At 49.9% G+C, this 22,771-nt stretch overlaps 1 protein-coding gene across 1 annotated transcript; it reads right to left on the bottom strand.

Annotated features, from left to right (window-relative positions):
• Nucleotides 1-10,248: 10,248 nt before the first annotated feature.
• On the bottom strand, nt 10,249-11,860 carry LOC149119866 (CCHC-type zinc finger nucleic acid binding protein-like). The gene has a single exon (XM_089323333.1). It carries the CDS (start codon nt 11,686-11,688, stop codon nt 11,152-11,154), a length of 537 nt encoding a protein of 178 aa, XP_089179459.1. The 5' UTR covers nt 11,689-11,860; the 3' UTR covers nt 10,249-11,151.
• Nucleotides 11,861-22,771: the final 10,911 nt, after the last annotated feature.

Below are 22,771 nucleotides of genomic sequence, written 5' to 3'. Positions count from 1 at the left end.
CTATGCCACAACACCAGACCCTTACGTCTGCTTTTTTTTTTTTTTTTTTTTTTTTGTCCAGGAATCTCTTGATTCTAAAAGCCTTGTGAGAAGACATGGCAAGGAAGAGTTAAGTACACTCCCTTAGCAAATATTCTTAAAAAAAAAAAAAAGATTTATTTATTTATTTATTTTAAAGTCAGAGTTACACAGAGAGAGGAGAGGCAGAGAGAGAGAAAGAGATCTTCCATCTGTTAGTTCACTCCCCAATTGGCTGCAACGGCTGGAGTTGTGCCCATCCAAAGCCAGGAGCCAGGAGCTTCTTCTGGGTCTCCAATGCAGGTGCAGGGGCCCAAGGACTTGGGCCATCTTCTACTGCTTTCCCAGGCCATAGCAGAGAGCTGGATGGGAAGTGGAGCAGCTGGGATTCGAACCGGCGTCCATATGGGATGCCAGGACTGCAGGTGTCGGCTTTTACCCGCTATGCCACAGTGCCGGCCTCACCAGCATTTTTTTTTTTTTTTTAAGATTTATTTATTTATTTGAAAGTCAATGTTACAGAGAGAGGGAAGCAGAGACAGCTCTTCCAACCTCTGATGTTCTCCCCAGATGTCTGGGACTGCACCAGGCCAAAGCCAGGAGCTTCATCCAGATCTCCCACATGGCGCGGGGGCTCAAGAACTTAAGCCATCTTCTGCTGCTTTTCCCAAGCCACTAGCAGGAAGCTGGATCGGAAATGGAGCAACCAGCAAACGAACTGGTGCCCATATGGGACGCTGGTGTTGCAAGCAGAGGCTTAACGCACTGTACCACAATGCTGGCCCCTTAACCAGCATCTTAACTGTTAGACCAAACCTCGTCTCTAAGAACTCTTTTTCTTGGACAGTAAAATGAAAAGATGTTGATATAAGAACTATGAAGTCACCATAGCTCACGGCCAGTAGGAACTTCCTGGGGAAATTCTGAAAGCAATTAAAGTAGTTGTAGCATCAGGAGGGCACATATGTACGGGGAGTCAGTTTTACAGAAAGTAAGGTGAGGGGGCCGGTGTCGTGACACAGTGGGTTAAACCACTGCCTATGACACCAGCATCCATTATGGGAATGCCGCTTCTAGCCCCAGCTACTCTGTTTCTGGTCTATCTCCCTGCTAATGGCCTAGGAAGCAGCAGAAGATAGCTCAAGTAATTGGGCTCCTGCCACCTATGTGGGAGACCCAGCTGGAGTTAGTTCCAGGATCCTGGTTTTGGCTTGATCCAGCGCTGGCTGTTGCAGGCATTTGGGGAATGAAACAATGGATGGGAGATTTCTCTCTCTCAGCTATCACAGATAGATAGACAGATGGGTAGAGATTTTAAAAAGAAAGTAAGGTGAGAAATCCATCAGTGCATCACAGGACCTGGCACAAGTCTGGGTGTCAACCCAGACAGCTGGAACCTGCAGGCCGTGGGCTGCTGTAAAGCAGATGGGAGGAGCCAGGGAGGAGGAATGCCAAACAAATAGAACCTTTGGTTTTGCACTGACAAAACGACAGGTGTCCCTGTCTCTGGGTGCAGCCGAGGCATCAAGGACCAGCGATGGGTGCGAAGGCCCATCCAGTTGTGGACAGAACAGCTTTTTTTTTTTTTTTTGCTTTGTCCTTAAGAACTGTGGACATCTAAGACCCTCAGTTGAGTCTTGCTTCTGAGAAGCAAGTCGTCACAGACACCAGCTACCCCTTTCTTTTTTTAGAGATTTATTTATTTGAGAGGCAGAGTGAGAGAGAGAGGGAGAGAGAGAGAGACAGAGAGAGAGAGAATGAATCTTCCATCTACTGGTTCACTTCCCAAATGGCCACAATAGCCAGAGTTGGGCCAGACCAAAGCCATGAGCCTAGACCTTCATCTGGGTCTCCTGTATGAGTGGCAGGGGCCCACCATCCACTGTTTTCCAAGTCACATTAGCAGGGAGCTGGATTGGAAGCCAAGCAGCTGGGATGCCGACTGGCGCTCTGATAGGGGATGCTGGAGTCGCCAGTGGTGGCTGAACCCACTACGCCACAGCGCCGCCCTAGCAGCCACCCCGGTGCACAGCACACCAGCCATCTGCTGCTCTTTCTCGCCATTTCACTTCTGCATTTCCTGAGCCAGTCACTTCCTTCCGCCTCTCCTACAGCAGTCTCAGTTCTCACTGCTGCATAAGTTAGACTTTTGCAGTAGAAACAACCTCTCCTAAGTGACCAAGCGGGAACCTGAGACTGCAGACAGATGTGGCAATTCTTTAGAGGCAACGTTCCTCTTAGCCGAGCAGGTGGATCCAGGCCTAAGTCCAGGCCCGAGTTCCAGGGGCTGGGCTGGGAGTGGGCGGCCGGCAGCTGTTGTATGTGAGGCGTGGGGTACGGAGGAATTCCAGTCTGAGTTCTCGATGAGGAAATCCAGGGAAAATCCGAAGTGTCAGGTTTAGGAAAGCAGTCATTGAGCAAGAATCAGACTGCAAGCCAAGGAGGACAGCCGAGAGCAAGCCAGGCAGCCTCGTGGATACAGGAACAGGTGCCAGAAGCATTCCCAGAGATCCTGGGGTCAAGGCCAAGAGGGTGCTGATGAGGGGTACCCTGAACCTACGACCTCAAAGATGAAAAGCTGGCCCCACCCCAAGGTCTTGGCTCCCCTAGGAAGCCCCAGCGCTGACAGGCAGTGGGGAAGGCAGGGGACCAGGATCTGAACTCCCAACAGCCCTTCCCCCTCTCCTCTCCCACCTCCTCCCTCCAAGTACCCCGAGCCCTAGGATTAACCCCAGTTTTCCTAAGTAGGATATGGGGAGGCCAAGCATTCAGTAGGCGCACAATGTGGTCATTCTAATTTAGATTTCCATTTTAGAACTGGATGTTGTTTTAGTTAAGTAATACGTGTTTTGTGCTCAGTCTAGGCAGATTCACAAGCTTGCAACAGACGCCAGCTTCCCACCTCGCCCCGCCCCTTCCCTGCCCCGCCCCTCCTCGCCTCTGTATTAGTACTCAGAGTGGTTTCTATGCTGCAACTTCGGGTGTCTATCCCCATTCTTCTAGATAATGAGTTTACATTGCTCTTTTTTTTTTAAAAAAAATTTATTTGTATGTTTGAGAGGCACACAGAGAGCTCTCAGTCTCTGATTCACTCCCCAAATGCCCACAATGGCTGGGGGCTGGGTTGGGCTACACCTGGAGCTGGGAACTCCACCCTTGTGCCCCACATGGGTGGCAGGGACCTAACTACTTGAGCCCTCACCTGCTGCCTTCCAAGGTGTGCATCAGCAGGAAGCCAGAATCAAAAGCAGAGCTGGGACTCAAACCCAGGCACCCAGAAAGCAATGTTGGCTTCCCAAGGAGACTCTTGCCCGCTGAACCAACTGCACATCCCCAGCATATATGTTTTAACTGATTGATTCAGATGTAATTCACATACTATACAATTAACCCACTTAGAATGTGGCTTAGTGTTTTTTTATAGAGTCACAGAGTTCTGAAACCATCAACATAATCAATTTTAAGAACATTTTTCAATGCTCCAGAAAGAAACTTTCTGCCCTCTAGCTGCCACCCCCAACCCCTCTTACCTCAGCCCTAGGCAGCCACTAACCTACTGCCTGTCTCTGTAGATGTGCCCACAGCAGGTATTTCATGTAAAAGGAATCATATGATATGTGGACCTTTCTGAGTGGGTTCTTCCACTCAGCATGAAGTTTTCAGGGTTCATTTACTCTGGGACATATATCAGTACTTCATTTAAAAAATTTTTAAATTAAAATTTAATGGTGGTAAAATATATTTTAAAATTTACCATCATAACTGTGGTGGAATGAGAAGGCCATGCCAAGATGGCACTGACAAGCAAGTGTCAGTTACTCAGGAATGGCTTCGGAACCCACCTGGCAAAGGAGCCTGCCTGGCAACAGGCTGTGATTGGTTAGGGCATAAACCACCCCTTGACTGGATTGGCTGTCTCGGCTATATAAGCTGCTGTACCACCTGAAATAAACGAGTCTGCGGGCTGCTGGCCTCTGGCCCACTTTCACCCGACTCCCAGTGTCTGTGTCGTGACTCCGCACCTCTTGCCCCCGCCGTGCTTCTCCTCTCAGAACGAATCCACAGCAACATCATAACCTCTAAAAGTATTTGTTTATTTGAAGGCAGCGACAGAGAGTGATCTCTTATCTGCTGATTCACTTTCCAAATGCCTGCAACAGTCAGGGCTGGGCCAGGTCAGAGCCAGGAACTCAGAACTCAATCTGGGTCATCCAAGCCCTTGGGCCATCACCTGCCACCTCTCAAAGTGTACAATTGGAAAACTGGGAAACTCAAACTGGAGTGGAGTCGGAACTTGAACCCAGGTACTTATAGGAGATGCGGGCATTCCAAGCAGCCTCTTAACCACTGCACCAAACACCTGCCCCTAATCCTAACCATTTTTTCAAAAGATGTATTTATTTATTTATCTGTAACAGAGAGAGATCTTCCAACTGCTGTTTCACTGTCCAGTTGGCTGGGGCTGATTCAGGCTGAGAGCAAGAGCCTGGAACTCCATATGGGTTTCCCACGTGGGTAGCAGGGACCCACACATTTGGACCACCTTCCACTGCTTTCCCAGGCATATTAGCAGGGAGCTGGATCAGAAGTAAAGCAATTGGGATTCAAACTGGATTTCTGAATGACAATGGGATGCTGTCACTGAAGGCGGTGGCTTAACCTGCTGCCCAACAATGCCAACTGCCATCATAACCATCTTGAATGTGCAGCTAGCTCACTTGGGCTAAGGGCATTCACACTATTGCTCAACCAATCTCCAAACCTCTCTTCCCTTTGCCAAACTGAAACTCTACACATATTAGTCAAGTCTCTAGTCTCTTCTCCCCCACAGGCTCTGGGAATCAACATTCGATTTCTCTCTGAATTGACTACTCAACATATTTCATATACGTAGAATCATACAGGAATTAACTCTTTTTGTGACTGGCTTGTTTCTCTTAGCATAATACTGAGGTTCAGCCATAATGTAGAATGTGTCCGAATTTCTTTCCTTTTTCAAGGCTGAACAATAATTCATTGTTTGGCGGCATTACATCTTGTGTTTTTTCTCTTTAATCTTTTTTCTTTATTTGAAAGACAGAGTTACAGAAAAAGGTAAAGACAGAGAGAGAGAGAGAGAGAGAGAGAGAGAGAGGTCTTCCATCCGCTGGTTCACTCCCCAGATGTCCACAACGGCTGGAGCTGTGCCGATCTGAAGCCAGGAGCCAGGAGCTTCTTCCAGGTCTCCCACGTGGGTGCAGGGGCCCAAGGACTTGGGCATCTTCTACTGCTTTCCCAGGCCATAGCAGAGAGCTGGATTGGAAGTACAGCAGCCAGGACTCGAACTGGCACCCATATAGGATGCCGGTGCTTCAGGCCAGGGCTTTAACCCGCCGTGCCACAGCACCAGCCCCCACATCTTGTGTTTCTATTCGTCTGTCGATGGACATTTGGGTTCCTTCCACCTTTTGGCTATTGTAAATAATGCTGTATGAACATGGGTATACAAATATCTGGAGTTCCTGTTTTTAATTCTTTTGAGTATATTATATCCATTCATTTATTTTTTTCTCAATATGTAGATACACCACATTTTATTAACCCATTCATCAGTTACCAGACATTGGATTATTCCTTTTGGCTGTTACAAACAATGCCGCCACGAAGATTTGTGTGCAAGTTTTTGTGTAGATGTTTCTATTTTACTTCGGTATATACCTATGAGTGGAATTCTTGAGTTTTGTGCCAACTCTACATTTCGAAGAACTGCTAGACTATTTTCAAAGGAAGTATGAGATTTTGCATTCCCATAATCAGAGAGTGAGAAATGGTTCCAATTTCTCCACGTCCTCATCAATTGTTCTTTTTTTTTTTTTTTTTTTTTTTTTTTTTTGACAGGCAGAGTGGACAGTGAGAGAGAGAGACAGAGAGAAAGGTCTTCCTTTGCCGTTGGTTCACCCTCCAATGGCCGCCGCGGCCGGCGCGCTGCGGCCGGCGCACCACGCTGATCCGATGGCAGGAGCCAGGAGTCAGGTGCTTTTCCTGGTCTCCCATGGGGTGCAGGGCCCAAGCACCTGGGCCATCCTCCACTGCACTCCCTGGCCACAGCAGAGAGCTGGCCTGGAAGAGGGGCAACCGGGACAGAATCCGGCGCCCCGACCGGGACTAGAACCCGGTGTGCCGGCGCCGCAAGGCGGAGGATTAGCCTAGTGAGCCGCGGTGCCGGCATCAATTGTTCTTATTATGTCTTTTTTATTGTAGGCATCCTAGTAATTTCACCCACTGGACATCATGCCTAGTGAAGTGGATTTCCTCATAATTAATGATATTGAGCAGCTTTTCATGTGTTTATTGGCTATTTGTATGTTTTCTTTGAAGAAATTTCTGTTTAGACCCTTGGCCTATATTTAATTGGGCTGCTTAGCTTTTTATTAGTGAATTATAATATTTTATATCACCTAAATACAAATCTCTTATCAGATAGTTTTTCAAAATGTCTTTCACATTGTTGGAGGGCAAGATACATTGTTTGAGGGGCTGGTGCTGTGGCGTAGCTGGTAAAGCTAATGCCTGCAGTGCCGGCATCCCATGTGGGCACTGGTTCATGTCCCTGGCGACTCCTCTTCCAATCCAGCTCTCTGCTTAAGGCCTGAGAAAGCAGTGGAGGATGGCCCAAGTCCTTGGGCTCCTGCACCTGAGTGGGAGACCCAGCAGAAGCTCCTGGCTTCTGATCAGTCTAGCTGTGGCCATTGTGGCCATTTGGGGAGTGAACCAGTGGATGGAAGACCCTCTCTCTCTTTCTCTCTCTCTGTAACTCTGCCTTTCAAATAAATAAATCTTTAAAAAAAAAAAAGAGGAAAAAATACATTGAGCATTTGAAGAAATTCTTTATTTCATCCTGACAATGAACGGGCTTGGCTGGTTTGAGAAATCAAAATTGAAAATGATTTTTCATCAAAATTTGAAGATAGTGTCCCAGGATTATGTTGAGAAATTCTATTCTTTAAGGTTCCTAAGTAGTGTATATGATTGCTTTTCCTTTTAAAAATGTAGTAATCGGTCTCTTTCCATGGTTTTAGGAACTGCAATGATGCCTTGGTGTGCCTCATTTTCCATTCTTTGTATGCTGGCTATTCAGAAAACCCCTGAAACCACATATTCATGGCCTTTATGACTGAGGGATTTTCTTGTGTTATTTCTTCGATAATTTTCTCACCTACTTCCTGCTGGAACTCCTGTTAGTTGGAGGGTGGACTTTCTATATTGAGCTACCAGTTATATTTTTCCTCTCCTACTCACATTATCCATCTTTGTCCTTCTGTTCTACTTCCCAGGGCATTTCTTTGTCTCTGTGTTACAAACCTGTTAGTTAGTTAGTTTTAGCGATTGTACTTTTTTTTTTTCTTTTTGACAGGCAGAGTAGACAGTGAGCGAGAGACAGAGAGAGACAGAGAGAGAAAGGTCTTCCTTTTCCGTTGGTTCACCCCCCACCCCCACAATGGCCGCTGCGGCAGGCGCACTGCAGCTGGCGCACTGCGCTGATCCAAAGCTAGGAGCCAGGTGCTTTTCCTGGTCTCCCATGCAGGTGCAGGGCCCAAGCACTTGGGCCATCCTCCACTGCACTCCCGGGCCATAGCAGAGAGCTGGCCTGGAAGAGGGGCAACCGGGACAGAATCTGGCGCCCCGATCGGGACTATAACCTGGTGTGCCGGCGCCGCAGGCGGAAGATTAGCCTAGTGAGCCGCGGCGCCTGCCAATCCTTGGCTATTAATTCAAAGTTATGAGTAGGGGGAGCCCAGCGCGTCGTGGAGCAGCAGGTGAAGCCGCCTCGTGTGACGCCGCACTACCAGGTTCATCTTCTCATCCAGCTTCCTGCTAATATGCCTGAGAGAGCAGCAGTGCTTGGGTGTCTGCCACCCACATGGGAGACCCAGATGGAGCTCTAGGCTCCAGGCTTTTGCCTGTCCTGACCCTGGCCACTGTAGCCTTTTGAGGAGTGAACCAGCAGGTGGGAGATCTCTGTCTTTCCCTCTGTCACTCTTCCTTTCAAATAAATATAGATTAAAAAAAAGATGACATATGTATCAAAACATCACATGGAACTCCATAAATAGGAATAAAGTGTCGTTTTTAAAAAGTTTAGAGTAAAAAATAAACCTTCAACCAAATAAATAAAAATAGATAAAATGGATGACTTGACTCCAATGAAACATGTCTAACTAAAGGCATCCCAATTCTCTGCCACCCACGTTTTCCTAGGATATTCACCTGTAATGTTTAAAATTTTCTCTTTAATTTTTAATGAGGTATGATTAACATCAACAAAACACACAGATCTTCACGTACATTCAACACTTTTTTAAGATTTATTTATTTTACTTGAAAGTCATAGTTACACAGAGAAGGAGAGGCAAAGAGGTAGAGACAGAAAGAGAGGTCTTCCATCTGCCGGTTCACTCCCCAGTTGGCCACAAAGGCTGGAGCTGCGCCGATCCGAAGCCAGGAGCTTCTTCCAGGTCTCCCAAGTGGTGCAGGGGCCCAAGGACTTGGGCCATCTTCTGCTGATTTCCCAGGCCACAGCAGAGAGCTGGATCAAAAGTGGAGCAGCCAGGACTCAAACCGCGCCCATATGGGATGCTGGCACTGCAGGCAACAGCTTTTACCCACTATGCCACAGCGCCAGCCCCATCAGCACTTTTTGACCGTGGCATGTGCTCTGCCACCATGACCTAGAACAGGAGCAGAACATTTCCCCCACCCCAGGGAGGCCCCGGGCGCCCTTTTCTTCTCCTGGCCTTGCCTCCCCACCGCAACAGCTGTTCTGAGTTCCACCATCACAGGTGAGTTCAATTTGTTCCCAAACTTCATCTACATAGATCTGTAGCTCGTACTCTTTCTCTGAACACAATGTGTTTGTTTTTCAGTTCACAGGAAACTCACATAACACCAAAGCTGCGGCTGACAAGTGCAATTCAGTGGCATCAGTACACCCACGAGGCTGTGTGGGTGTAACCACCACCCCCTCTGGTCTCAAACCGTCTTCATCACCCCCAAGGGAGTCCTCCCCATTAAGCCATCACTCTCCACTGTCCCCCACTCTTAGCACATGGAAACTACAACTCTGCCTTTTGTCCATCCTTTCTTGATTTCACTTATTTATTATTTAAGAGACAGAGAAAGACAGATTCACAGAGAGCTCCCATCTATTGGTTCACTCCCCGAAATGTCCACAATGGCTGAGGCTGGGCCAGGCCAAAGTTGGGAGCCAGGAACTCCATCCAGGTTTCCCACGTGGGCGGCAGGAACCCGACTACCTGAGCCATCACTGTGGCCCCCCCCCCGGGATCTGCCTTGGAGCCAACAAGCAGCTGGATCCAGGAGCCCAGGCACTCCAGTGTGGGACGCGGCTGTCTTAGCTGGCATCTAAACCATTAGGCTACACTCCCACCCCCACCCTTTCCTTTATCATGGTCCATCAGTCGTTAGTTGTCTGGTTAAGTCCTACAAACAGAGAGCAGGCTTTACAAAGGGGGGTGGGGGTGGAGAAGGAAAACAGCCTTAACAGCGGCCGCAGAGACAAAGCCGACCGCTGGTCCTGAGCGCAGGGCTTTTGCGCAAGCCAGTCCTGAGGGCCGCCCGAGCAGTGTTTGTTTTCTTATCAGCGAAGCACAATTCAGGGGTAGCGTGGAGAGAGAGAAAAGGCCCACAGCTGGCTCTTCCTGCAAACGACATTGACACAGAGACCAAAGTAAATGTTAGCAGCCTGGAGACAGCAGCAGGTGTTCTAAATACAAGAATAGCTCCAGCCAGGGAGAACTGTGACCACCTGCTAAGGAGTGCTGCCCGGACTCAGAATTCATTTGAAACAATCGTAAAACATGGTTTCTGACTTCTGGGTGAGTTTTAGCACGAATCTTTTTGTTCAGTTTCTCTGGAAATTTCTGGGGAGTTTTGGATCATTTCTGATGTTCCGTTTTTGCTTTTTTTTTTTTAAGCCAGGTTCTTGGTTCTCACAATATCCTTAGCACCCACTACCTAGAGATGCTTGACAAACGGCACGCAGATAATAAAAACTGGGGGGATGAGTTAATGAGGGGTCAAATCATCTGTGGCTACTGACTACAAGTGAGGCATCTGTGATGTATACTTGGAAGAGAACCAAAGAGAAGGGAAAAGTAATTAACAGGCGAGCCCCACAAGGACTGGGCAAGGCCTGCACGCACGTGGCCCTCTTTTATCCCCACAATTACCTTTATTTTTTTTTTTTTTTTTTTTTTTCCCCTTCCTCCTCCAGCTTTATTGGAATAGTTTAAAATTACATTTCTATTTTCTAAGACTTCAGTTGCTTTTTCCATCTGACTTTTAAAAACTGATTACAGCAAATGAAACACAGTTGTCTAAGTGATATAGTATACAAAAATAACATCTTGATTTCTGTGAAAATGCATTTCTCTGCAATTCCTGAATAGCTCCAAATTATGCTAACTCTGAGCATCGATGTTTACTCTGGGTTTTAGATTTAGTCTTTGAAAAAATGTGTTCTAAACCTTTGCCATCATCATCTGTACGTTCAGCATCAACGCTGTGATGAAGTTGTTCCTGTTTAGGCTTTTATCTCGATGTCTCTCGCATAGCCACTAACACGCATGTCTGTCTTTATTTTGTTTACTCCCACCCAACTGTATGTTCTATGAGGGCCTGATACAGATGTTACTTGATGTTATTTAATAGCTACTGAGGTCAGACAATCCAAGGCCATCATTATGCTAAAATTAAAGTTATTTATGGAAGTTCACAGACACTTCCAGAATTGGTTTTACCTCCTACATGGGAATATATTCAAGAAGCCCAGAACGGGCTTACTGGTCTGACTCGACTTTTCCCATTCATCAATCCCTATTCACCAGTGGCGCGGAAAGGGGGTTCTTTAACAAAGCATTATATATAACACCTCTACCAAACTAAACATAAACTTTTTTTGTAGTTAAATGCAGAAAGTCGTTTTTTTTCCACCCCTTTCCTCCTTTTACACGGCAAGTAAAGCTCACTGGCCTGGGAGTAGCCTCTATCTGCCAACCTTTGGCCAGTGAAGAGGATTCAGAGAAAATAATACAACCATCAATCAGAAAAAGGAGGGGCGACAAAGGAAAATAATTAGGCTGTAGCCTCGATCGTGCATTCCCGTGCAAGGTGCCCTGACTCGCCACAGCGGTAACAGTTGACTTCACTTGTCTTGCTGCAGTTGATGGCTACATGACCAGTTTCACCACACCTATAGCACTTCACCTTGGTGCAGTCTTTTTGAATGTGTCCAAATTCTCCACAAGAATAGCACTTCTGCTCATCGGCATGGTCACAGTCACGAGCCAGATGGCCTGGTTTGCCACAGTTGTAGCAGCATTGCTCTCGCTCTCTCTTGGGCTCCTTGCAGTCCTTGGCAATGTGGCCACCTCTACCGCAGTTATAGCAGGCTTCATCCTCCTGAAGATCACAATCCTTGGCAAGATGGCCAGACTCACCACAGCGGTAACAGATGTCTGGAAGAGATGAGGAAACAAACTGGAAACCTCTATCCGAGGTAAAACCACCTCTGCCGCGGCTTCTCATTCCACGACCACGGCCTCCACCAGTAGGGCATTCCCGGGCCCAGTGGCCAGATCGTCCACATTTGAAGCACTCATTGCTGCTCATGGCTGCAGTTAGATCTTCGGCGTCGGAGCGGGCCCGCAGCAGCGGAGACTCGGACGCAGGCCCGGAGAAGGCGGCTCGCAAGCTAGCGGCTGTTTATTTTCAGGGTCCTTGCCTGCGCCACACGCGGGTCTGCACACGGCCCCACAATTACCTTTAAAAAAAAAAGTCATGATGCCAGTTTTAAAGAGGAAATTGATCGCCGGGGCTGGCGTTGTGGCACCTGGCGCCTATATGAGCACTGGTTTGAGTTCCAGCTGCTCCACTTCCAATCCAGCTCCCTGCTAAGGCACCTGGGAAAGCAGCAGAAAATGGCTCAAGTGCCTGGACCCCTGCCACCCACATGGGAGACTCGGATGGAGTTCCAGGCTCCTGGCTTCAGTCTGGCCCAAACCTGACTGTTGCGGCCATTTGGGGAGTGAACCAGCAGATGGAAAATCTTTCTCTCTCTCTCTCCCTCTCCCTCCCTATCCCCCCTCTCTGTAACTCTGCCTTTCAAATAAATAAATAAATCTTTAAAAAACAGAGAAATTGCCGGCGCCGCGGCTCACTAGGCTAATCCTCTGCCTTGCGGCGCTGGCACACCGGGTTCTAGTCCCGGTCGGGGCGCCGGATTCTGTCCCGGTTGCCCCTCTTCCAGGCCAGCTCTCTGCTGTGGCCAGGGAGTGCAGTGGAGGACGGCCCAAGTGCTTGGGCCCTGCACCCCATGGGAGACCAGGAGAAGTACCTGGCTCCTGCCATCGGATCAGCGCGGTGTACCAGCCGCAGCGCGCCGGCCGTGGCGACCATTGGAGGGTGAACCAACGGCAAAAGGAAGACCTTTCTCTCTGTCTCTCTCACTGTCCACTCTGCCTGTAAAAAAAAAAAAAAAAACAACAACAACAACAGAGGAATTGAGGGGTTACTGCGTGGTGCAGCAGGTTAAACCTCGGCTTGGGACACCTGCATCCCAAACCGGGTGCCTGCTTTGAGACCCAGCTGCTCTGCTGCCTGTCCAGTGTCCTGCTAATGTATCCTGGAGGCAACAGCTGTTGTGGGCATTTTGGAGAATAAACCAGCAGATTAAAAATATTTCTCCCTCTCCTTCTCTCTCTCACTTGTTCTTGCTCTCACTCTGCCTTTCAAGCAGATGAAAAAGAAAATGCCGTGGTAATGATAGTGCTAATAATGATAATAAAGAAGCCTGGGCCTTCTGGGCAGGTTTCAGGCAAACAAGCCCTCACTGAGCACTGGAGGAGGATGCCGACCTCAGGCACCCCAGGGGTGGACGTGGATCAGGGGCAGTAGGCAGGACACCCAAGAAAGAGCCCGACAAACCTGATGCTGGAGCCACGGAGATCTGCCAGTGAGTCCCGTCCGGGGTCACTCTTTAGCCTTTCTGTGCCTCCAATAAGCAACTGAATTAGGGATGCACTGAGCGCTCTGCCTAAAAGCACACAGTCAGTGATAAGTTCTGAGTGCTAGCAAGTGGCTTGGTTTCTCTCTCTGGGCAAGTAACCCAGCCTCCTGGTTGTGCAAGACTGTGCCAGTTCAAGTACTGAGCCCCTGCCCCATCCCAGGAACTCCTCGGTCCTGGAACTCTGGACCTCTGGGTCGCCCACCTGGGGTCTTCAGAGGGACCTACATGCCCCTGATGGTTACGGAGCAATGTGGGATTCACATCCAACACAGACCCAACCTCCTCAGAGCCTGCAGCAAAAGGGAAAAAAAAATCAAGAATGCTAATACTGCTTGACTTTAAAAATTGGTATTTTTCATCAGGGAGTTTTTGCATTAATTTGGAAATGCTGCATCTAAATGTTCTTCATCTTGATTACTGCCTTTAGGGCTTTGCCCTTAAATTTTGCTCCTGTATGTGCCTCATTTGACTCACCCCATCCCAACCCTGGAGGGAAACCCTAAGTGCCACCCAATGCCTCCAGCATAGTCTTTTTTTTTTCTTTTCCAGTTTAAGAGGCAGAGACAGGGATCTTGCATCCACTGGCTCACTCGCCAAATGCCCAGAACAGCCAGGGCTGAGCCAGGTGAAAGCTGGTAGCCAGAGAGTCCTATCCAGGTCTCCCACCTGGGTGGCAGGAACCTACTCGAGCCACCACTGCTGCCTCCTAAGGTGTGCATTAGCAGGGAGCTGGGGTCAGGCTGTGCAAGTGGTTGGGTTCCTGCCACTCGTGTGGAACACCTGAGTTGAGTTCCTGCCCTCTGCTTCAGCCCCAGCCCAGCCCTGGCCAACGTGGGCATTTGAAGAGTGAACCAGTGGATGAGAGCTCTTTCTGTCCATCTCTGTCTCTCAAAGAAATAAACAACTTTTTAGAAAGGGCGAGAGTCAAAGGAAAGGCCCCTCCTGGCCGTCACAGAATGTTCTGGAATGTTGTGTTTCTTCTACCCTCTGGCTTCTTGACGATCCCATGAAGATGCACCCTACCAAAGTTCTCGGTCACTGATAGGAAAAGCGGGGCTCTGAACACTTCAGGACTCGTCTAAAATCTCAGAGTCTGTAAGCCACAAATCTCATTCTAGAACCCAGGCAGCTGCAATCTACCGTCCACATGCTTCCATCAGAGGAACTCCTGCAGTTTTGGACTCGGGCACCCTCAGCTTGGTCTCCTGCACGTTAGGGATGAGGAGCAACAAGCAGAAGCGAAGTGTTAATGGTGGCATTGCAGGGGCCAGAGCCCTGGGTCCCAGGCTCCCCAGCTGTGGGCAACCGTGTTGCTCACCTACAAAGGGAAGCTTGGCCCGGAAGCCTGCCTGCCCGCCCTGCCAGGGCCTCCAGCTGCTGTTTATTTAGCCAGGTGAGGGCTCTGCCCGCCCCTGGGCTGCTGTTGACACAGCAAACAGCACCAGGCCCCACCAATCCACTCCCCCAGCCAAGGAGTGGGAACAAGACTGAAAGTTGCATTCTTTTGCTGGTTTCAGACACCCTAAGTGGACTTTTCGGTTTCTAGCTCATAAAATGCAAATCACTGAAAGTGGAGGCTGCCTGAGAAGTGTCACATCCTCAAGGCAGCGGGGCAGGCCTGGGTCCTTTCCAGGTCTGTGCAACCTTCAGGACACGGGCACAGATCAAAAGTCACAGGGACCAGGGTTCGAATCCCAGGTTCACCGGCAATGCCTGGCCGTCGCTTTGGGCTTCAGCTCTCAGAGAGTCGCAGCAATGAGGCCGGTTTCTGACTTGCAGGAATAAAAGAGAGAGAGAGAGAGAGAGAGAGAGAGAGAGAGGACTGTTGCCAGGTGCTCGGCATAGCCCCTCACATGCACTTAGCCACACACCCTCCTGCACGTCTCCTTTGAAAATGAAGGGAACTGCACAGTAAGAGGACAACAACACAGCCTTTTGGGCTCTGCCACTCTGGTTTCTCACGCCCTGGCTTCTTCCCAGGAGAGGGTTCAAGGAGAAAGAGAACAGAGCGGGAGATGTTCATCTGTGGAAACAGCCCTGCAGGTCCGCTCTGTCTCAGGGAGGCTGCTGCCTGCAGCTGGAAGCAAATCCACTCGGTCAGTAACTCTGTCTCCCTAATCAATTCCCAACAAGCAGTTCCTGTTCTGGAACCAGGATATGCAAACAAGGGCACTTAACTGCAAGGTTGCAGGGCCTCTGGGCTTTTTGTCAGCTGCCCATTTTCCCAGGGGAGCCAGTGAAACCTGTCCAGCCAGAGGCCAAGGGCAGAAGGCAGATAAACATGTCAAGGCCTACCTACACCTGGGTTCACTTTCCAAATGCTCACAACAGCCAGGGTTGAGCCAGTCTGAAGCCAGGACCCGGAAATTCATTCCAGGTCTCCCTCATGGGTAGCAGGGACCCAACTACTTGAGCCATCGCCATGCTCTCCAGGGTCTGCATTAGCAGGGAGCTAGAATCCGGAGCAGAGCTGGCACTGCAATAAGGAACATAGTGTCCTAACTGTTGTCCTAACTGTTGGCTGTGGTGCAGTGGATTAATGCCCTGGCCTGCAGTGCCAGCATCCCATATGGGTGCTGGTTCGAGTCCTGGCTGCTCCACTTCTGATCCAGCTCTCTGCTATGGCCTGGGAAGGCAATAGAAGATGGCCCAAGTGCTTGGGCCCCTGCACCCACGTGGGAGACATGGAACAAGCTCCTGGCTCCTGGCTTCGGATCAGCGCAGCTCCGGCCGTTGCAGTCAACTGGGGAGTGAACCAGCGGATGGAAGACCTCTCTGTGTGTGTGTGTGTGTGTGTCTCTCTCTCTGCCTCTCCTCTCTGTGTGTAATTCTGACTTTCAAATAAATAAACCTTAAAGAAAAAAAAAAAGAAATAGCAAGGAGGGGTGTGGGCCCTTAGTGCAGCAGGGAAGACCCCACTTGAGATGCCTGCCTCCCAGTATCACCGTCCTTGGGGGCCAGCCCTGTCTCCACTCTCCATCCCAGCTTCCTGCTAATGTGGTCCCCGGGAAGGCCCCTTCTACCCATCTGGCTACCAGCTCCAGGCTGGCCCAGCCCCGGCTGTTGCATTGATTTGGGGGAGTGAAGCAGCAGAGGGAAGATCTCTGTCTCCTCTCACAGTCTCTCTTGCCTTTCAACTAAATATAAACAAACAAACAAATAAATAAATATTTTTTAAAAAGAAATGCCGAGGAGGATTTACAGCTGCCAGAGCGCCAAGTGAGGGTACAGAGAGCCAAAAGCAGAGGAAAGACAGAAGGCGGCGATCTCACCGTGCAGAGAGGAGGCGAGGTGGGTGTGGGGGACAGGTCCCAGCTCCTGACCCAGAGAGAACCTCTCCCGGGCCTGCTAGGGAGAGGAATAGTCCTTTGGAAGTTCCTTCCTGCTGCTTTAGGGCAAGAGTCAAAGCAGGGAAGTCGGAGGTGGGGAGATCTAGGCCCAGGGGTGGGACGTACAGGTGTCCTCTCTCCTCCTGTTCCTGCTCCAGGGTTCTTTCATGAAGTCTTTTTTTTTTTCAGGCAGAGTGGACAGTGAGAGAGAGAGACAGAGAGAAAGGTCTTCCTTTTGCCGTTGGTTCACCCTCCAATGGCCGCCGTGGCTGGCGCACTGCGGCTGGTGCACCGCGCTGATCCGATGGCAGGAGCCAGGTGCTTCTCCTGGTCTCCCATGGGGTGCAGGGCCCAAGCACCTGGGCCATCCTCCACTGCACTCCCTGGCCACAGCAGAGAGCTGGCCTGGAAGAGGGGCAACCGGGACAGAATCCGGTGACCCGACCGGGACTAGAAGCCGGTGTGCCAGTGCTGCTAGGTGGAGGATTAGCTTAGTGAGCCGCGGCGCCGGCTTTCATGAAGTCTTACAGGGGCTGGAGGTCGGAGGGGAGAAAGGGATGAGTTAGATGAGAACAAAGGAGTCCTGGAGGAGCTCTTCACGCTCTCCTGCAAGGGCAGCAGGTGTTAGACCTTGAATGGATATTTGTCAGCTTCAGGTCCTTTTAGCTCCAGATGATTGTCTTCCTGAGGGTCTATCTCAGGGGTCAGATAGCATCTAGCTGCTGCTTCCTCCTCCTCCTCTACTTCCTCCCCCCGCTTCCTTCTCCTTCTTCTTCTTAAGATTTCCTTATTTATTTGAGAGGCAGAGTTACAGACAGAGGGAGAGACAGAGAGGTCTTCCATCTGCTGGTTCACTCCCCAAATGGCCGATCTGAAGCCAGGAGCTTCTTCCAGGTCTCCTACATGTGTTTAGGGGCCCAAGCACTTGGGCCATCCTCTGCTGCTTTCCCAGGCCACTAGCAGGGAGCTGGATCAGAAGTAGAACAGCCGGGACTCAAACCAGTGCCCATATAGGATGCTGGTGCTACAGACGGAGGTTTAACCTACTATGTCACAGTACCAGCCCCACATCAAGCTTCTCAAGCAGGGAGATGGGACGCAGTTGGGATAAGAAAAGCTAAATCCTGCACAAACTCCTATTCACCCTTAAAAGCCCATGCAAACATCCCCTCCTTTTAAACAAAATATTTATTTATTTGAAAGACAGAGTCACAGAGAGAGGTAGAGAGAGAGAGATCTTCCATCTGCTGGTTCACTCCCCAAATGGCTACAAGGCCTGGAGCTAACCCAATCTGAAGCCAGGAGCCAGGAGCTTCTTCTGGGTCTCCCATGTAGGTTGCAGGGGCCCACGCGCTTGAACCATCCTCTGCTGCTTTCCCAGGCTCATCAGCAGACAGCTGGATTGGAAGTGGAGCAGCTGGGACTTGAACTGGTGCCCAGATGGGATGTGGTGCTGCAGGTCAGGGGCTCAACCCGCTGTGCCACAGCGCTTGCCCGGATCATGCCCTTCTTTATGAAGCTTTCCCTGATGATGCTGGGGTGTTAGGCCTGTTTCCTCAGTAGCACCACTGCTGAGGGCTCATTACAGGTATTCAGCACTGGAACTATGAGAATACTTCAAAAAGGTCATAAAAATTGAAATTAAAAGTATGGGTTTATTTTGGTGCCCCCAAATTTTGACATCAATGCATAGGCTTTCATAATGTGTATCTTCCCTTGTATTGTGAACACATTTGGGGTACCGTAATGAACTCATACTTTAAAGAAAGGGGGGGAGCTCGCATCATGGTGTAGCAGGTTAAGGATCCCATGTTGGCACCAGTTCGAGTCCCGGCTGCTCCACTTCCCATCCAGTTCCCTGCTAATGTGCCTGGGAAAGCAGTGGATGATGGTCCAAGTACTTGGGCCCCTACACCCACTTGGGAGACCCAGATGAAGCTCCGGCTCCTGACTTCAGCCTGGCCCAGCCCTGGCTGTTGCAGCAGTTTGGGGAGTGAACCAGTGGATGAAGATATCTCTCTCTCTCTCTCTCTCTCTCTCTCTCTCTCTCTAACTCTGACTTTCAAATAAATAAGTAAAAACTACATCTTAAAAAAAAAAAAAAAAAGAATTCCAAGCAAGGACACAAGTAAATACAATATTGGGAGAAAATTGATTTAAAGCAAGAGTGAGTATACATTCAGGTGTGAGTGCAGGCAACCCCATGAGGAGAGACGCTCCCCATGAGAGGTCCAGAGAGAGAGAGCACAGGCTGCCCACCAGGGTGACAGAGGGGCTGTGCCCCAGTCCTGTGGTCCCTTTTATTTGGGTAGGAGGCAGTGCCCTGACAGAATATCCAGACGGGGTGGGGTTTGGGTGTGGCTCAGCATGCATGACGTCCTCCGGGGGAGTTCACATACCACCTCCAAGTGGAGCTCGGTTTACGTGTGCCCCTGGGCCTCCCCTCCTTCCTGGTGCTGGAGGAGACTCAGGTGCATCATGGGAAGGAGGGGTGCTGGATTGGGAGCTAGGAACGCAATCTAAGTCTTCGTGCAGGTGGTAGGAACCCAATTATTCAAGCCATTACCACTGCCTCCCAGGACATGCACTAGCAGGGAGCTGGAGCTGGACAGGCATTCCGGTATGAGATTCAGGCTTCTCACCAGTGTCTCTTAACCGCTCAGCCCAACACCCACCCCTGCACCCATACTTTTAATTTTGTTTTTCCACAAGCATTTTGAGGTACTCCTTGTATTTGCATGCCTCTCCCCTCCTCTAGTCCTGCTTCCCTAAAATTGGCAGTGTTTGATGAATGCACGATGCCGAGTCAAGGTTTTCTGAGTGGTTTCGATCATGATGCTGGAAATATCCGTTTACTGCAGGTGCCATGGCTAAGTTTACCCAGACCCTGGACATTCAGAAAAAAGCACCCCATGCAAATGACAGAGCATGGGTGGAGAGTTTCAGGTTGCTCTCCTCCTCCTCAACGCTGGCCCCTGGGGGAGTGTGGGACAGTTGCTCAATCAAGATCAGGGGAATCCCTTTAGAACACTTTGTTTACAGGAGCTGGCATTGTGGCATAGCCGGTTAAGTAGCTGCCTGGGATACCAGCATTCCATATGAGCACTGGTTCAAGTCCCAGCTGCTCCACTGCTGATCCAGCTCCCTGCTAATGCACCTGGGAAGGCAGTAGAAGATGCCCAAGTGCTTGGGCCCCTGCCACCCACATGTAGGAGACCCCGATGGGGTTCGAGGTTCATGGTTTCAGCCTGACCCAGCCCTGGTCATTGCAGCCATCTGGGGAGTAAAGCAGCAGAGGGAAGATTCTCTCTCTCTCTCTAATAATAAACCATTAAAAATTTTAAAAATGGAAAGTTTTGCTTTTGATGACTTTTCCAAAGACTTTCAGGTGAGACTTAGAATCAGAGCACTTTCGATAGTCTTGGACAAGTCTGGCTTTTCAAGACATTGCTGAAGTATTTCAATTGGAGAGACCTTTACTTCTGGTCAAAGCCATACTCAGCAGCTGTCGGCTTGACCCTGAAGGCAGGAAAAGACTCAAAGACCCTGGGGCCAGCACCTCGGTGCAGTAAGTTAATCCTCTTCCTGCAGTGCCGGCATCCCATATAGGCACCGGTTCTCGTCCTGGCTGCTCAACTTCCAGTCCAGCTCTCTGCTATGGCTTAAGCCCCTGCATTCATGTGGGAGACCAGGAAAAAGCTCCTGGCTCCTGGTTTCGGATTGGCGCAGCTCCAGCCATTGTGGCCATTTGGGGAGTGAACCAACGGAAGGAAGATCTTTCTCTCTGTCTCTCCCACTCACTGTCTGTAACTCTAACTCAAGAAAGGAAAGGAAAGGAAAGGGAAGGGAAGGGAAGGAAAGGGAAGGGAAGGGAGGGGGAGGGGGAGGGGGAGGGGGAGGGGAGAGGGCTCAAAGACCCGTGGTGCTGTACAGGCATTTGGTCACCTGGCGGCTGCCTCTGTAGGAACTCCCCCCTGCCTCCCTCCCATTTGTACAAGGGAACTTCAAAATGTTCATGGAACAAATCGAAGTGAATGGTAAATTTATTTTGGTGCCAAAAAAATGGAAATGGGTGTCTAGGTTTTTCATAATAGACATTTTTCATGAAATTTTTGAACACCCCTCATGGATTTCAAAAGCTTTTAGTACCAAAAATGAACTTGCCTTTTATTTCTACTTTCCACAAACATTTTTTTTTTGAAAAAGATCTTTATTTATTTGAAAGGCAGAGTTACAGAGAGGGGGAGAGAGAGAGAGAGAGAGAGGTCCTCCATCCGCTGATTCACTTCCTAAATGGCAGCAAACAGCCAGGGCTGGGCCAGGCTGAAACCAGAAGCCAGGAGCTTCTTCCGGATCTCCCACCTGGGCGGGACCCAAACCATTGGCCATCTGAGATGCTGGGGCCTCGGGCAGCACTTCACCCCCTGCGCCAGGGCGCCTGCGGATCTACTCCTGCGTGTAGTCTGGGGGGCTGGAAAGTCTCCCTTTCTTCGCGTGTGCTGTCTCTGTCCTGAGCTGCCCTGGAGTCGCTGTCTGAGATGCTGAGCTGGCGACTGTCCCAAGCCCCAGAACCCACTCTGCAGGACCAGGGCTTGGTTCCGTTGCTAGTGCCTCCTTCAGACACCTCCGGAGAGTTTGCCGCTGGGGCTGCCCGGCTGCCTTAGTTCTGGAGCCCTGAGCTCTAAATTAAACAGGCTCCTTCCTGTGCCCCAGGCATTCGGCTAAGGTTGTGTTCAGCCATTCCCACTGTTCCAGCATGAACAAAAACAAAGAAAAAAAAAAGAGGAAGCCCTTGATTTCAGGTCAGCCAGTTGGGCTCTGTGCTAACCCACGTCTTCCGGTTCCAGTCCAGCAGTTACCCTTCCTCCTCCTGGCCACCCACGAGGTCATAGGTCACTGCAAGGTAGTGGGAAAGAACAGGAGTCAAACATGAGCTTATTTGAGTGCAAAAAAAAAATTAAAAACCATGCATCCGGGGGTTTCCAAACGCTTATAGAAAACAAATATTCTAAAAACTTTACGTGAGGCACTGGGGCTGTGGCGCAGAGGATAAAGCCCCCTCTGCAGTGCCAGCATCTCATATGGACACTGGTTGGAGTCCCAGTTGCTCCACTTCTGATCCAGCTCTCTGCTATGAGCTGGGAAAGCAGTAGCAGATGGCCCAAGTACTGGGGCCCCTGTACCCGCGTGGGAGACCTGGAAGAAGCTCCTGGCTTCAGATCGACACAGCTCAGGCCATTGCGGCCATTTGGGAAGTGAGCCAGTGGATGAAGACCTCTCTCTCTCTCTCTCTCTCTCTCTCTCTCTGCCTCTGCCTCTCAGTAACTCTGCCTTTCAAATAAATAAATAAATATCTTTTAAAAAACACCACTAGGGGCTGGCGCCGTGGCTCACTTGGTTAATCCTCCGCCTTGTGGCACCAGCATCCCATGTGGGCGCCAGGTTCTAGTCCCGCTTGCCCCTCTTCCAGGCCAGCTCTCTGCTGTGGCCTGGAAAGGCAGTAGAGGATTAGCAGGGAGCCAGATTGGAAGCAGAGCAGCCAGAACTGGAACTGGTACTCAGATATGGGATGCTGATGTCACAGGTAGCGCTTAATCCACAGCACAGCAGCACCAGGCCCCTAAAACGAATATTCCAGAATTATATGCTGCAGAATCCGAGTTGTCTCCAAAGGACAAACGATGGTGTTTTGTGTAAAACAACAACAAAGTCACATTTTAAAGTGGCAGATGCCCATCTCTTCTCCGCTAGACCTGACCGCACACTCACCTTATCAGGTACAGAACAGCCGCCTCCAGCCACCAACCCCCAGTTATGGCGAAATCCAAACTCTGCCCCTGGAATCTCGCCGGAGGTCATAGGTCACAGGTCTGGGTGCTCAGCCAGTGTTTGCAGTCCTCTGCCGGGAATCGTATTTCAGACCACGTGCACCGGGCAGGTGGTTGCTCACCCTGTGCACATGACCTGAAATACAGTTCTGGTCTACCCACGGTTCAAGCAAGGGTTTTGTTCTAGAGCTGGGGGAGATATGACTGGAGAAAACTCCTTTGGCAACCATCACTGGGATGCTTTTCCAGCTTTTTGGGCCTTGTCCCTCACTTGTGAGTAGCAATCAAATTTTATACTTACTTAGGCATATTTTAAAGACTTGGATATCCTATTATTCCATGTGACCTGTTGGGATCTGTCAAATTTCTTGGCTACCAAATATCTAAAACTGGAAGAAAGGATGAGATTAATGATCGCCTTGGGGGTCGTGTTGCAGTGTAGCAAGCTAAACTGCCGCTTGTAACACCAACATCACAGGTGAACCAAGGTTCAAGTCCCGGCTGCTCCACTTCTGATCCTGCTCCCTGCT

This window comes from Oryctolagus cuniculus, chromosome 21 (assembly GCF_051225735.1).
Source record: "Oryctolagus cuniculus isolate XC-2025 breed Fujian yellow rabbit chromosome 21, ASM5122573v1, whole genome shotgun sequence".
In the NCBI taxonomy this organism is placed as follows: Eukaryota; Metazoa; Chordata; class Mammalia; order Lagomorpha; family Leporidae; genus Oryctolagus; species Oryctolagus cuniculus.
Note: the sequence above shows the minus strand (reverse complement) of the source record. Positions and strands in the feature narration are given on the sequence as shown.

Bases quoted from the DNA above. Each gene is read 5' to 3' on its own strand.
- LOC149119866 (XM_089323333.1), bottom strand. From the start codon at position 11,688: ATGAGCAGCAATGAGTGCTTCAAATGTGGACGATCTGGCCACTGGGCC.